Source organism: Elephas maximus, chromosome 3 (genome assembly GCF_024166365.1).
Source record: "Elephas maximus indicus isolate mEleMax1 chromosome 3, mEleMax1 primary haplotype, whole genome shotgun sequence".
NCBI classification, from domain to species: Eukaryota; Metazoa; Chordata; class Mammalia; order Proboscidea; family Elephantidae; genus Elephas; species Elephas maximus.
In genome coordinates this window covers 38,480,229-38,495,727 of record NC_064821.1, presented here as the reverse complement: position 1 = coordinate 38,495,727, position 15,499 = coordinate 38,480,229, and the positions used below count along the sequence as shown (strand labels likewise).

At 52.7% G+C, this 15,499-nt stretch overlaps 1 protein-coding gene across 4 annotated transcripts in view; it reads left to right on the top strand.

Annotated features, from left to right (window-relative positions):
- FKBP8 (FKBP prolyl isomerase 8) overlaps window positions 1-15,294 on the top strand; it is a 281,109-nt gene extending 265,815 nt beyond the window's left edge. Inside the window, exons 1-9 of one of the 4 annotated variants that reach the window (XM_049877478.1) lie at window positions 5,643-5,727; window positions 7,138-7,436; window positions 10,622-10,791; window positions 10,868-10,956; window positions 11,200-11,420; window positions 12,016-12,188; window positions 13,709-13,786; window positions 14,220-14,351; window positions 14,791-15,294. In XM_049877478.1, coding sequence (XP_049733435.1) covers window positions 7,139-7,436; window positions 10,622-10,791; window positions 10,868-10,956; window positions 11,200-11,420; window positions 12,016-12,188; window positions 13,709-13,786; window positions 14,220-14,351; window positions 14,791-14,877 — 1,248 coding nt within the window. In that variant the 5' untranslated portion in view covers window positions 5,643-5,727; window position 7,138 and the 3' untranslated portion in view covers window positions 14,878-15,294. Of the gene's footprint in view, window positions 1-5,642; window positions 5,728-6,237; window positions 6,329-7,135; window positions 7,437-10,621; window positions 10,792-10,867; window positions 10,957-11,199; window positions 11,421-12,015; window positions 12,189-13,708; window positions 13,787-14,219; window positions 14,352-14,790 lie in introns of those variants that run through there. The other 3 variants (XM_049877480.1, XM_049877477.1, XM_049877479.1) reach the window with 3 other exon arrangements.
- The last annotated feature ends 205 nt before the right edge of the window (window positions 15,295-15,499 follow it).

Here is a 15,499-nt window from a genome sequence, read left to right as displayed (position 1 = left end):
AGATTGATGGTACATCTTTGGCAGAAATCCCACACAAGTGATGCTGTGTCCTTCTCAAGATTTTTTAGATTGCTATTTAAGGCATTGTCTCTCCATTTCTTTACTGTGAAGTTATTATGTTTTTCTTTACAAATAATAGGTATCTTATGGAAAGATACTTAGAGACCATGCAAATACCCTGTTTGTCGTATTTTCACCTGCAAATTTTAGCACCTCTCCATGGTCCTTGTGGCCACAATTATTAGTGGGGTATTTGCCTAATTGCGATCTTTCTAGTTATTGATTTGGTAATTCATTAGAATTCTACTGTTCATTCTCCACGTATTTATTGATGCAATTATTTATATCACTATAAACTCACTGTTATTTTATTCCATGGATAATAAAAAAGTTTTTTTAAATGGATAATAGCACATAATTATTCAGTGCTGTTTCTGCATCCTTTTGACACAAACCCATCATTCTCTGAGCATTTCCTTGCTTTCTGGCGCCACAAGATGTTCTAGGTTCTGGCACAATCCTTGAACCAGCCATTTGTCCTCGAGCCTGGTTCCATTTCTGTACGAATGGTATTTAGAAACCAAGTTCTGGATGCTGGATGTGCTCATTGCTACTGGGATGTCACTGTTTCTAGGCCCTCTCTGCAGTGAGAGGTAGGAGATAATAGCTGTATGTTGTTGTTAGCTGCTGTGGAGTTGGCTTTGACTCATAGCAATCCCATGTACAATAGAATGAAACATTACCTGGTCCTGTGCCATCTTCATGATTGCTGGTATGCTCAAGTCCATTGTTGTATCTGCTACATATCTTGAGTGTCCTCCAACCTAGAAGGCTTGTGTTTCAGCACTACAATGAACAATATTCAGTTGTGATTTATAAGGTTTTCATTGGCTAATTTTCAGAAGTAGATTGCCGGGTCTCTCTTACTAGCCTGTTAGTCAGGAAGCACCACCGAAACCTGAGAGATAAAAGGTGGTACAGGCCCCACCCCAGGGAAACGCCCTTTACCTTGGATCTGGGGTGGTGATTTGGGTAAGGGTGGTGTTACAATCCCACCCTAATCTTCTTTAACATAAAATTACAATCACAAAATGGAAGATAACCACAGAATACTGGGAATCATGGCCTAACCAAGTCAATACACACATTTTTGGGGGGACATAATTCAATTCATGACACCAGGTTAGATGCGTGAACCAAATGGGGCAAATAGTAATTGTTCAAGAAATGTTAATAACTCATTATTAGTTATTGAGATCCTCTGGTGTGCATATGTTATACATTATGCATGTAATCACTGTATCAGTTTTTTAACTGTAAGTTGTAGTGATCATGGTATCTACCTCTAAAGGGTGTCGAGAGCTTGGGAGATACGTATATAAGTCCTCAGGTACATGGAAGACTGTAAAATCCCTGAAATGGGACAGAGTTCTCATTCCAATTCTGTCACATTCAAGCTGGATGGGTTTGGGCTAGTGGCTTAACCTCCCTGTCATGGTTTAAACTGTGTTCCCCCAAAATATGTGGCACTTTGGTTAGGCCTTGATTCTCAGTGTTGTGTGGTTGTTCTCCATTTTGTGATTGTAATTTTATGTTAAGGATTAGAGTGGGATTGTAACACCCCTGCTAAGGTCACATGCCTGATCCAATGTAAAGGGAGTTTCCCTGGGGTGTGGCCTACACCACCTTTTATCTTACAAGAGATAAAAGGAAAGGAAAGCAAGCAGAGAGTTGGGAACCTCATCCCACCAAGAAAGCAGTGCCAGGAGCAGAGCACATCCTTTGGACCGAGGTTCCTTTGCAGAGAAGCTCCTAGACCAAGGAAAGATTGATGACACGCACCTTCCTCCAGAGTCCACAGAGAAAGCCTTCCCATGGAGCAGACGCCCTGAATTTGGACTTGTAGCTTACTAGCCTACTACTTGGCTTTGGTAAAGCCATCCACTTGTGGTATTTCTGTTATAGTAGCAGTAGATGACTAAGACAGTCCCCAAAGCTCGACGTCCTCGTTCATAAAGTGGGGATAATCATTGTACTAGCCTTGGAGGGAGGACTGTTATGCAATCATGCAGGTGAAGTACTCACCATAAGGGTTGGCATGCCATAAATCCTCAAAAATGGTTTGTTGTTGTGTGTGCCGTCAAGTCGATTTTGACTTATAGTGACCCTATAGTACAGAGTAGAACTGCCCCATAGGGTTTCCTAGGGTGAAATTTTTATGGAAGCAGAGCACCAGGTTTTTCTCCTGTGAGGTGGCTGGTGGGTTCAAACTGTTGACCTTTATGGTTAACAGTCAAGCATGTTAACCACTGTGCCACTAAGGCTCCTTTCAGTAAATGGTAGGTAATATTATTACTCCCACACTCCACTGCATCGTTTGTTGAAAAGTCAATGAGGACCAGTATTTTTATAGATTTAGTTCAACAAACCGTTTTGAAATTTGTTGATTAAGCCCTCCCATTGCTTCCTCTGGGTTTGGGCCATATGTTGGGGATCCAGAGAGCACTCTATTCCTGCCTAGCCCTAGAGGAGGAAGGGAGACAGAGGTAGACACAGACACCCCCAGCCCTGTGGGGATCACTACTGCGCTGGGAGTGAGCAGGACTCAAGGCTGGAGGAGCCTGAAGAGTGTGACGTGAAGACTCATTTGGCAGTCAAGGAAGGTTGCAAGGAGGTAGAAACATTTGGATGGGGTTTTGAAGTAGGATTAGGAGTTTTCTAGGAGACAACCAGTCATTCCAGGCAGAGGGAACTGCAGGAGCAAAGGCAGGATGATGGGAAAACACGTTGTGTGAATTTGATCTTTGTAAGAACTGGGGGGTTGAATGAGTCCAGCAAAACCAGTGCTGAGAGGGGGGAGTCAGAGCTGAACCATGGCTCTGTCTGCAGGCTGCAGGAAAAGAGGCCCAGGCTGGAGAAAGGAAGTTTCTCAATGGGTCCTTTGGGCTCTGCTGGAGGCCGGGAAATATTTATGAAGGTCTTGGGAGGGGTGGGGGCTGCACAGCAAGGCTAAAAGGGGCTTGGCCATCCCCAAATGTTTTGTGCACAGTGGAGTGGGGATAAGAACATATTTTCCTCTGTGTGTTGAAGGGACAGCGTGAGAAGTCATGGGAACGTTCAACCTGCTGACAGCTGCCCAGTGATGCGGACATTGCTGGGGGGGAATGTGAAAGGAGGGGAAGACCTGAGTTGGTTTAAGTGGAAGATGAACTTTCTCTCCAAGACCCTCACTAGAATCTCTGTGCCCCAAAGCAGTCAATCTTTTAGAAGCTTTGTCCCTCAGGAATGGAACCTCATCCCAGCCACCATATATGACTTATTCTGGTTCAGGAGAAAGCAGGAGGTCCAGGTATGGGGAGTAGAATCCCTTCTCTGCTTCTTTTCCTAGTTTATTTCTTCCATAGAATTTGTCACACCTGCAATTCAACTCTTATCTGCATCATCATCATGCAATACCTGGCTCCCTGGCTGCAATGGAAGTTCAATGCGCGAAGGGATCTGGCTCATCATTCTCTCCTGGATGTGACCTTGAACAAAGTAATTAACCTCTCTGTGGCTCAGTTTCTCTATCTATAAAATGAGAATAATAAGAGTCTTATCAAGGACAGTTAATAGTGAAGAACATGACTAATGTCACGAAACTGTACATGTGAAGATTGTAGAAATGGCAAACGTTGTGTTACCTATATATTCACCACAATAAAAAAAAGTAATCTCACCAAACGTATCCAAAATGAATCCAAAGGAAGGCAAGGAAGAAGAGAAAAAAGGGGCATAGAGCAAAAAGATATAACAAGAAGGCAGATTTAAGCCCAAAGAGGTCCATGATTACATTAAATGTAAGTAGACCAAATGTCCCAGTTAAAGGACAAAGATTGGCAGACTGGATCCAAAAGCAAAACCCAACTGCATGCTGCTCACAAAACACAAGTATACAATTTAAGGATATGGAAAAGTAGAAGCTAGAAGGGTTGCAAAGGATGGAACATTTAAAATACAAACCAAAAGAAAACAAGTATGCAATGTTAACAGCCAAAGTCCACTCTGAGGCAGGAAGAACTGAGATAAAGAGATTCACGTCATAAAAATAATAAAAGGTTCGATTCACCAGGAAGATGACATGGTCTATTTGCTTATTGGTCAACATGGGGATTCAGTACTTGGAAGGTGTGCAGCAGTGCCTGCAAATGTGAGTCTGCCATTACTATCATGATTACTTTTTTGGTGTTGGTGTTATTTTGTTATATTTTCGTTTATTGTTTATTATTGTTGTCCATGATTTCTCCAATGCCTAGAACACTGGGGTTCAGAGATAGGAAATTGTCCAAGTCCCTTAGAAGTGGGACTGGCCCTCATTTTATATGATGTCCCTTCCCTAGTTCTTTCTCACATACTCCCAATGTCCCACCAGCCCTCCTGGCTGAACTGCCTGCCTTCTTACTTTCTTTCCTTCCTTCCACAACAATTTTCCTGAGTCCCTCCCACACCCCCTTGCCTGTTGCCAGGCCCTGTGTAGGCCTCAGAGTTAAAACAATGAGAAACAACAGACCATTCCTAGACTTTGGGGTATCCCAGTCTAGTGGGTGAGGCAGAGGTTAATCAAATCATGTCACAAAAATAAATATGAAGTGGAGGTTCATTGTGCCAGAAGAGCAGTGAAACAGGGCACATGACATTGCTTTGGGAAGGTCGCAGAGGGCTTCCTGGAAGAGGTGACACTGGAGCTTGGATCTGAGATGTTAGTTACCTCCAGTAGCTAGTGTCCAATTCATTCATTTATTCAACGAGAATTTCTTGAGTGCCCATACGTGACAGGCATCCTTCTAGACAGTACTGGACACAAATCAGGCAAAAAAATCCCTCCCATGGGATGAACAAGATCATTCCAGACGAGGATAACTGCTGCTAAGGAAATAAAACAGAGCAAGAGTGGAATTAAGTGCCCCCCATCCCTATTCTTTGAAAACAAAATCCAGAAACACATCTAATCGAGGCTGCCACCTTCTTCAGGGCCCTGGGGCACCTTATCACCCTCTTGCAGTGGCTCAGCAGGGTGCGCAGAGGAAGAACTTCCAGCGGCCCTGCAGGGTCATCAACCTGGTAGTTACTGAGCACCTACTGTATGCCCCAGGCAATCTTCTGGGGGTTAGATAGACAAAACCGGGGGCCACAACGGTCCCCCTCAGGCACAGCTGTGACAAAGGTTCCCAGGTGGCCTATCCAGCAGCCTCAGAGCTGCTCTGACACTGCAGCCTCAGCTCTTGTAGGAAACACCAAGTAGCACAATCCTCCCGGCAGATCCTTGGTGAGCTGCATGGATAAGGATGTTTATCCCCATTTCGCAGATAGGCAGGATGACGCTTGGCCGGGAGCAGGGAGTCCCCCCAGGTTGTGCTGCGCCGACCCGCATCTCAGACGCCCTCCCGCGTCCAATCAGCTCCCCGAGTCCACCTCCACCGCCCCACCCCCGCCCCCTGGGGCGCCCGGGAGCCGCGGCCCCTTTAAGAGCGCCCCGCGGACCCAAGCAGGAAGGGGGCGGTGCCTGCGCCTAGATGGACGGGTGTTCGGACCAATGGAGGTGGCGGTCACGGCTGCTGCTGCCAATGGGCATGCTGGGGGGCGGGGCCAGGGCCCGAGCCTAGTTCCCGAGGCGCGGCGGCGGCGGCGGCGGCGGCTGGGGGCGGGGAGGGGGGCGCAGGACCCCAGGAGGGGGTCCCGGAGCTGGAGGCACGTGTCCAGGGGTGCCGGCGGGGTCGCGCCGGACTGGGGCGCTGTCGAGGCCTTGGCCGAGCCGGGCCGGCGCGGCAGGGGCCACGGGCGATGGGCGGGGCGAGGGAGGCGGACCGGGGGCGCGCGGGGGTCGGGTGCCGAGGGAGCTCGGCCGGGCGGGGGCGGAGGGACTGGGGGTACGGGAAGCTGTGGGGGTCTGCCAGCAGAGAAGCGCAGGGCCGGGACTCCCCAGTGGTGCGGGGGTCGGGGCCCCCGACTGGTGGCGTTAGACGGGCAGGGGGCGTTGGGGGTCTTGCTGGGGAGTTGACACGGGCTAGGCCTGGGCGGGTGGTGTGTGGAGGGTGTGGGGGCCTATGGGGCCAGGAGGGGGGCGTCTGGGGACATCGGGTGTTTATGGGGGAGGGAGCGGCTTGGGGGGCCTGGCCCAGGCCGGGGGCGGTAGTTGGAGCGGGGGAGGCCGATTTGTGCCGGCGCAGGGGATTGTGGGGATAGGGTCTCGGAGGGTCTCCGAAAGGGAGCCCAAGCCCAACAGGAGAGGACAGGTGAAGGATGGAGGGGGAAGTGCCGTGAGTTAAGACGACGGCCCCCACCTCCTGAGGTTCGTAGGGTCTTGAGGCTTTGGGTGGTTCGTGATGTCACGTCCAGGGCTGGGGGGCTCCCAACAGGCCTGGGACAAGGAAGGGGCATAAAATGTGGGGGTATCTCCAGCAGTCCTGCAAAGGGGCCTGCTGTTATAGGGGTCAAGAGACCTGGGGAGAGGAAAAGGCCCCCAGGGCAGGTGCAGGGCCAAGGGTCCCTGGTGTGGGAGGGTGCCCTATAAGCTTCAGAGTCTGGAAGGAAAGGGCTTGGGGTTTCTGGAGGGTCACAGGGCTGGAGGTGAGTTTGTGGGCCGGGGGCTCCTCCTTAGGAAAAGGGGCAGCAGCAGGCAGGGAGTTCTGGGAGAGATTGTTCTTCTGTATTGGAGCTCTAAAAATAGCCTCCAAAGGCCTCCTAGTTGACTCTCAAAGAAAATCCCAGAACCCTTTTTTGGGATTTAATCATACAAAATCCCAGGGCTCTGGAGCCCGAGGTTCAAATCCCACCCCTGCTGGCTTGCTCTGTGACCTTGAGCAAATGGCTTTACCTCTCTGGGCTTCAGTTCCCTTTTTTGGGAAATGTGTGTTTGGGGGGGAGGGTGGTCACCCCTCTACTAGGGCATTTACAGTAAGTAATAATTAGTTCTAGTAATGGTGACACTGTTTGAGCTACATGGCCAGAGTTTGTTAAATCCTTGCAACAAGCCAGTGTAGTTGTAATACCCATTGTATAGTTGAAACTGAGGCCTCAAGTTACTTTGCAGAGTGTGAGGTGGAGGGGAAAATGGGCGGGACCGGGTGGGGTTCTTAGCCCGTCCCCTCCCCCCAACAGCATGGCATCCTGTGCCGAGCCCTCTGCCGTGGGCCCTGAGCCCGCCACCCCGCTGCCTGCCAGGGTCCCACCACTGGAGGACTTTGAGGTGCTGGATGGAGTCGAGGACGTGGAGGAGGAGGAGGAGGAAGAAGAGGAGGAGGAGGATGACCTGAGTGAGCTGCCACCACTGGAGGACATGGGGCAGACTCCGCCGGAAGAGCTGGAGCAGCCCGGGGCCCTGGCCCGAGAGTTCCTGGCAGCCATGGAGCCTGAGCCCGCCCCAGCCCCAGCCCCGGACGAGTGGCTGGATATCCTGGGTAAGGAGCAGGTGACCCGGACAGCTGAGGTTCAGAAGTGACCTTGACCCAGACTCGTTGCCCTCTGAGCCTCATTTTCTCGCCTCTGCTGTGAGGGTCAGCGGTAACCACAGTGATTGTGACCTGCTTGTTGTCACGCCCCTAAACCTTCCATGAGGTACTGTGTCCCTGTTCCCTTTGCTGGCCGGGGCCACAGAGTGGCATCCTGGTGTCACCAGCCCCTAGTGCATCTTCTCAGCTACTTCCTGCTAAGGGCATTCCCCAAAAAATGCATCCTGAGGTCAGGCTGATGTGAGGAATGTCCCATTTTTTCAAGCTTTCTGGCAGATGCTCACAGCATTTCTCAGTGCTCTACAGAGAAGTCCTGTAGGAAAGAAGCCCCTGAACCCACACATGGCCCCCTTGACCCCTAGTGCCCTGTCCCAGCCACCCAGGACTTTAGAAGAACGTTAGTGTCCAGGTGGAGGAGGTGTTCCTGCTAGTGCTGAGGGCGGTACACTCAGTCATACTAACACCGCATAAGTGACAACACACGGCATCACACCTGCCAACAATATTAGCAGTACTAGCTGTACATCTGTAACGCACAGCAGATTGTTGTTGCCGTTGAGTTGACCGCAACTCATAGTCACTCTGTGTGTGCAGAGTAGAACTTTGCTCCCTAGAGTTTTTAAGGCTGTGACCTTTGAGAAGCAGATGGCCAGGCCTGTCTTCCAAGGTGCCTCTGGATGGGTTCAAACCAACAACCTTTTGGCTACTAATCAAGAGCTTAACCATTTGTGCCATTGGAGGGCCTGTGTTATAACGTTTTATATGTAATACAAACACTAATACAAAACGGGGTTATCTTGAAGCTGATAAAATAGGGTTGTGAGAAACATCACCACAGCTATTGATAATAGTCCTATTTCTAAAAATAGCACTAGCTAATATTATCGAGTACTAGTATTTTTTTTAGTATTAGAAGGGAATGTAATATAAGCCAGTTGCCCTTGAGTCGATTCCGACTCTTGGTGACTCCGTGTGCGTCAGGGTAGAACTGTGCCTCACAAAGTTTTCAATGGCTGATTTTTCAGAAGATGATTGCCAGGCCTTTTTTCTGAGGTGCTTCTGGATAGACTCAAACCTCCAGCCTTTCTGTTAGCAGCTGAGCGTGATTACTGTTTGCACTCTCCAGGGACTCCGTAACATAATACGTGGTAATATACAATATTAAACCCATATTACAGAGCACTAATTTTGAGCCAGGCCTGTACATCTTCACAGCAGCCCCAGGACATAATTCCTCCTATATCCCCATTTTGCAGATGGGGAAACAGGCTTAGAGAGGCGAAGGCACTTGCCCGAGGTCACACAGCCCCCTTGGCTATGTCAGAGTTTGGGAACCTTTCCTCTAGGGATACTCTCAGAGCTTTCTCGCTCCCCCTCTGAGTACGAGGCTGGCTCTGTCCATTTTTGTTCGTACTAGCCAGCCACTCTCTGAAGTCAGAACTGAGGCTTCTGTTTTCCAGATGAGGAGACTCAGGTCCTGAGAGGGGATCTGATCTGTCCAGCAGCGCCTGGGTACAACCTTGCCAGTACATCCACCATTAGTGCCCAGAAACCTCAAGCTTCAGGGGTCCCTTGCGACCTACTAGATCACAGGTCCTAGGCTGGATGTGGGACGTGTACAAATTGGGCAGCAGCACAGAAATTCAGAACATTCTAGAATATGGATAGACACCTAACTGTTCTTAATCTTTAGTTTGGGCCTATTCCAGACTTGGTATATTCCAGATCAATGGAATATTATAGTATGCAGGTATCGTCAGCAGAATGGGGGTGACCTTAGATGATGTCAGTCCCATGTGCTCTGTGGATTAAGCCCTTGCTTTGCCACAGCTCCATTTTGTAGATGCCTTGCAGTAGTCAGGGAGGGGGCGGGGCTGCGTGCCACGGGCTAATTGCCTGCTCTCTCTGATCCTTCGTTTCCATCCCCCGTTGCTTGCAGTTGTGGGACCACATGGGCGTGTGGTTGCTGCAGGCTCCTTGAGTCACTGTGGCCACTTGGCCTTTCCTGTGGTTGCTTGGGAGTTCCCAAGTGGTGCAAACAGTGAAGGTGCTTGACTTTTAACTGAAAGGCTGGAGGTTCGAGTCCACCCAGAGGCACCTTGGGAGAAAGGCCGGCGATCTACTTCCAAAAAATCAGCCCATGAGAACCCTGTGGAGCACAACAGTTTGGTCTGCAGCCGATCGTGGGGATGGCCCAGGACCAGGCAGCGTTTTGTTCCATTGGGCATGGGATCACTGTGAATCAGGGGCTGACTCAACAGCAGTTAACAACAGGAGACGTTTGGAGTCCCTGGATGGTGCAAACAGTTAACGCAGTTGGCTGCTAACCAAAAAGTTGGAGGTTCACATCCACCCAGGGGCACCTCAGAAGAAAGGCTTGGTGATGTACTTCTGAAAAATCAAACATTGCAAACCCTATGGAGTACAGTTGTACTCTGACACATAAGTTCTTTATGAGTTGGAATCAACCCGACAACAGCTGGCTTGGGGGCTGCTTGGGGCGTGGAGGTAAACTCCAGCCAAGGCAGCTGAGAGCTGACAGTGGTTTCCCTGGGGGCATGAGGGGCTGCTGATTGTGTCAATGGTGAACTTAACAGTACTGTTTTGACTTGAGCCCAGAGCTCTGACAAAGAGGCATTTGCAGTGTCTGGTGCCCTGCTCACCTGGCCAACTTGAACTGGTGGACTGAGGAGGTCCCATAATCTCTCCATTGCATAGTTGGGTAAACTGAGGCCTGATCATACTGGGGAAGGGGCTGTTTCTCAGCCGTTGGCCCTCACAGACCCTTGGTTTTCTTAAGACAGCAACCAGAAATGCTGGTGGTCCTTGATCCATTTCTCAGCACCCACCCAGCCCAGTGCCGTCGATTTGATTCCGACTCATAGCAACCCTATGGGACAGAGTAGAACTGCCCCATAGAGTTTTTATATTTCTTGGCACCAGCATCCCGAAATTGGTCTTGTTGGGCCCAGTGTCCAGCCCAGGACACTGAGGCCCCTCAGCGTAAAGTCACCTGCTCAGTAGATAGCAGAGTGGTCATTTGAAGCTCAGCCTGTGTCCCAGAGCTGGGATAGGGGATTGGGCTCCCTGTCTGAGCCTTCCAGTGACAGGCTGCATCCCCTCACCCCCTTCAGGGAACGGGAAGGTGAGGAAGAAGACGCTGGTCCCGGGCCCACCCGGCTCAAGTCGCCCAGCCAAGGGCCAGGTGGTGACAGTGCGAGTGCAGACGTCACTGGAGAACGGCACGAGGGTGCAGGAGGAGCCAGAGCTGGTGTTCACCCTGGGTGACTGTGACGTAATCCAGGTGGGCACCGGGGCGGGCCAGGGGACGCCAGGGCCAGCCTGGGCCCGCATGACCCTCTGCTGCTCTGTTCTTTTAGGCTCTGGACCTCAGTGTCCCGCTCATGGACGTGGGGGAGACTGCCATGGTCACTGCTGACTCCAAGTACTGCTATGGCCCCCAGGGCAGGTGAGATTCCCTCATCCCACCCTGTCCACCCACCTTTTTCGTGGGAAAGGAAACTGAGGCTCAGGGCAGGGAACTTTGGTGCCAAGGTCCCATTGTCAGTGGGGTTTGGGAGCTGTTTCCCTACCTTCTACCAGGAAGGAGGCTCAGAGGCAGCACATCCAGGGCTTGAGCCCTTTCCTCCTGGACTGGGGTATAATTGGGAGGTGCCGAGGCTGAGTGCCGCCCCTGCCCCACGCCCCCCAGCAGGAGCCCCTACATCCCCCCACATGCGGCCCTGTGCCTGGAAGTGACCCTGAAGACAGCCGTGGATGGGCCTGACCTGGAGATGCTCTCAGGGCAGGAGCGCGTGGCCCTGGCCAACCGTAAGCGCGAATGCGGCAACGCCCACTACCAGCGAGCCAACTTCGTGCTGGCGGCCAACTCCTATGACCTCGCAATCAAGGCCATCACCTCCAGCGCCAAAGGTGCCCTCCTACCCCACTCCGTGACTACATAGTTTTCATCCCCTTTGCTGCCACTGCCACCACGTCTGCCATTGGTGCCTAGAGAATTCAAGCCGCCACCAGATCAGTGGGCCTCAGAACATTCTAGAATATTCCAGAGCATGGATAGATTAGATGCTTAACAGCCCCTGACTTTTTGGTTAAGTTCTGTTTCAAGCTTGTGGTGTATTCCGGACCAATGGGATATTCAGGGTGCAGGTATTATCAGGACGGGGGTCACCCCAGTTGGTGTCAGTCCCACGTACCCGAGGCTCTGTTTCATAGACCTTGGTGACGCCTGGGGAAGGCAGGCTAGTGGCTGCGTGTTAACATAGTTTGAGGGTCTATCCTTGGGAGCTCAGAAGCCCCCTTGCCACCTCCTACAGTGTCTGGAGTGCTCAGTCATATAGAGCCCACCGTGCCAGTTCCTCCCTTCTCCCAGGAGCAGAGAGGGCAGGGTCAGACCGTGGGCAGCCGGGGTGGGTGTGAGGCCAGTGGCATTGCCGTCAGGTCAGACCATGGGTGAGTGGGGTGAGTGTGGGGCTGGTGCAGCACAGTAACGGCCACACCCCTGCAGTTGACATGACGTTCGAGGAGGAGGAGCAATTGCTGCAGCTGAAGGTGAAGTGTCTAAACAACCTGGCGGCCTCGCAGCTGAAGCTGGACCACTACCGTGCTGCGCTGCGCTCCTGCAGCCTTGTGCTGGAGCACCAGCCTGACAACATCAAAGCGCTCTTCCGCAAGGGCAAGGTGGGTGGGTGCCATGGCTGTGGGGGCGGGGGCACGGAGGCACAGACAGGCGCAGGGTGTGGTCCAGCTCATGCAGCAGTGCGTTGGGGGAGGCCACACTCAAACCCAGATTCTTGGCTTTTTTCAATTCTCCTGCACTGGTCCTTTAACCAAGTACTGTCTCTTTTGCATATAATGCCCCGTGGCTCCCTTCTTCCTCAGAGTAAGCTGTGTCATTGCTGTCCTCTCTTATACTGCTCTCACCTGTCCTGCCTGACTTCTTGCTTCTCTCCATTCTTACTACTCGCTGACCAGGCCAGGCCTGTATCCACCCTAGGGCCTTTACATGGCTGTACTCTCTACCTGAGACATTCTCACCCCGGGTGCCTGCATAGGCTCCTCCCTCACCTCCTTTGGGTGTTTGTTTAGATGTCATCTCCTCAGGCTATCTTTCTACCACCCCAGCTGAGCCCAGCACCCCCTCCCCGCTGTGCCCCCTACCCTGTTATTGAGTTTTGCAAGTCACCATCTGACAAGCAACACAAGGCATCACACATCCTGTCTGACCCCACACTGGAAGATGGGGTTTTGTCTGTGTCTCCTTCTCCTGTATCTCCGTCCCTTGGACAGGGCCTGGCACATAGCAGATGCTCACTAAATGCTGACATATAACAGGTGCTTACTGAATGGTAGTATACAGCAGTGCCCACCAGGTGCTGACACATAGCAAGTGATCACTAGGTGCTAGCACATCACAGATACTTACTGAATGCGGGTACATGGCAGGTGCTCACTAAGTGCTGGCTGATGCAGGGATGAGCCCTAGCTGCCTCTACTCCTCACAGCCATCCTGTGTGTAGGGGGCTGTCAGTGAACAGTAAACTCAGGTGCAGATGCTAGGGTACCTAGCGTCTTTGTGAGTGGCCTGAGCAGGAGCTCCCTCCAGCTTGCTTTTATCAGGCACCTGCTGTGTGCAGACCTCTGGAGAGAGATGTAAGGAAGAAAAAGGTGCTGCTGGTGTTTTCAAAGAGCTTATAATCATCTTACGGGTACCATGGAACATCTGTTCATTGAGCCTCGTGTGTGTTTGGGTCAGTTGGTCAAACGTGACAGAAACCCATGCAGTTCAGGCAAAAGCAAGGATAGATTGCTCACAGAAGTGCTAAGCATGGTGTATTGGGTTTCAGGCATGGCTGGATCCAGGCATTCACATAATGTAGGACACGTGTCTCTCTCCTGTGGGCTCCTCTCTCAGGGTAGCCAAGACATCCCCCACTGCCAAAGCTCTAGGCTGCCGTCTTCCTCGCTTAGCAGCTGTCCTCCAGTGGCACTGGCTGAGTTCAGGGCTGGATCTCCATTGGTTGGCCTGGGTCACATGCCTGGCCCTGAGCCAGTCGCCATAGCTTTGGGAAGGTGGCCTTTGGAGCCAACTGCAAGACAAGCCAATGACTGGCTGAAGTGGTGAGAGAAGGAGAATCCAGGCTGTGACAGACATGTGGGGAAAGGAGCAGGGTCCAGAGTGATGTCCCCCTTTGTTGCAGGTGCTGGCCCAGCAAGGCGAGTACAGTGAGGCCATCCCCATCCTGCGGGCAGCCCTGAAGCTGGAACCTTCCAACAAGGTGAGGTATTCTGAGAATGTCTGGGAAGTCCCTTCTTTAGTCTACCCCAGGCCCTTGTTGTGGGTCTGCCACTGGTGTTCCCATCTGGGCCGTGGGTGGCTGATGGCCCCAGCAAGCTTGCCAGGACCCACCTGACTCCCCAGATGGACAGTCTAAGATCACCCCTCACGATGCCCAGAGGCCGAGGGTGCCACCATTGTGGCTAATGTCCATGTCTTTGATTTCCCTGCCTTTCTCCTGGCCACCTTGCTCTTGTCCCATCCATTTTGTTGATGCCAACAGGGGCAGAGCCTGGCTCCAGGTCCCATAGTGAGCCTGTGACAGACAGACCCTGTGTCCCAGTGGGCCCAGCCCCCAAGAGACCAGACCCCCAGAAGGGCAGCACTAGCACAGACGGTCAAGCTGGACCTGCTCACACCCGCCTCCCCTGCAGACGATCCATGCGGAGCTTTCAAAGCTGGTGAAGAAGCACGCAGCCCAGCGGAACACGGAGACCGCCCTATACCGGAAGATGCTGGGCAACCCCAGCCGGCTGCCTGCCAAGTGTCCTGGGAAGGGCGCCTGGGTGAGCTTCGGGTGGTAGACCCCAGAGGGGCTGGGGCCGGGGCCAGGGAAGGTGCGCCAGGCTGAGGGTGCAGCCCAGGCTGGACAAGGAGGCTGCTCAGGGATAGGGGCCCTTTCTCCCTGCAGACGTTGATGTTCTTGGTCACTGGGCCATACTGTGCAGTGCTTATACACAAGAGAGGCCTCAACCCTGCGTGACTATGACAAGCTGGAACCCAGACTGGAAGGCCTAGTGGGGAGGGGAGTTGTCCCAGAGAAGGGGACATTTGATTTAGATTTTGATGCATGAGTAGGAGTTTCCCAGGAGGCAGGGAGGGCATGGTTTTAGGCAGTGGTTGCTGGGATGCCTGTTCAGGCTGAGTCAGGAGCTGAGGTCCCAGAGGTATGCCTCGGCTGCTTTCCAGCCCCTTCTACCCTCCCCCTCCCGCCTTTATCCATAGTCCATCCCATGGAAGTGGCTGTTTGGAGCAACTGCTGTTGCCCTGGGGGGCGTGGCCCTCTCCGTGGTCATTGCTGCCAGGAACTGACCATCCAGGTGGCAGCCACCACCTCCCCGCACACCGTGGACCCCACCCCATGCTCCCTAACTTCCCTGGCCCCTGGTCCGTTGTCCTCCCTGGCCCAGCCCCCTCCTCCGGTTCCGGCAGCGAGGTTTGGGGGTCACGCAGCCCAGTGAGCAGTAGAGACTGCAGCCCTCTCAGAGGAGAGTGAGGCAGGGCTGGGCCCAAGTCCAGCCCGGAGGGAGGGGCCCTCACCCCCAGACCCCGGTCCCGCCTCCCATCCCAAGTCAGGCCTCCACCCAGCCAGCCTCAGTTTCTCCTTCCCAAAAGGCCTGGGCAGGCCTTCTCCCACCCTGTTCCCATCCTGAGTGCCAGCCCCTCCATCCCATCTGCTGCCCTCTGTGCAGGCCCCCCCACAGTGAAATAAAGCCTCCCACCCCGCAATCCACTGGCTCCAGAGTCTTCTTCCATGGCCACATGGGGATGTCCAGGGTCGCATAGCACCGTGGGCATGGCTGAGCCAGGGCTCAAGCTGGGGCGCTTCCTCCCAGGCTACAACAGACTCTTTTAAAGAGGGAGAAATTGAGGCCCAAGGAAGCAGCCAATATTCCCTGACCTATTGAACTTCTCCAGGGTCACACCTGGTCCT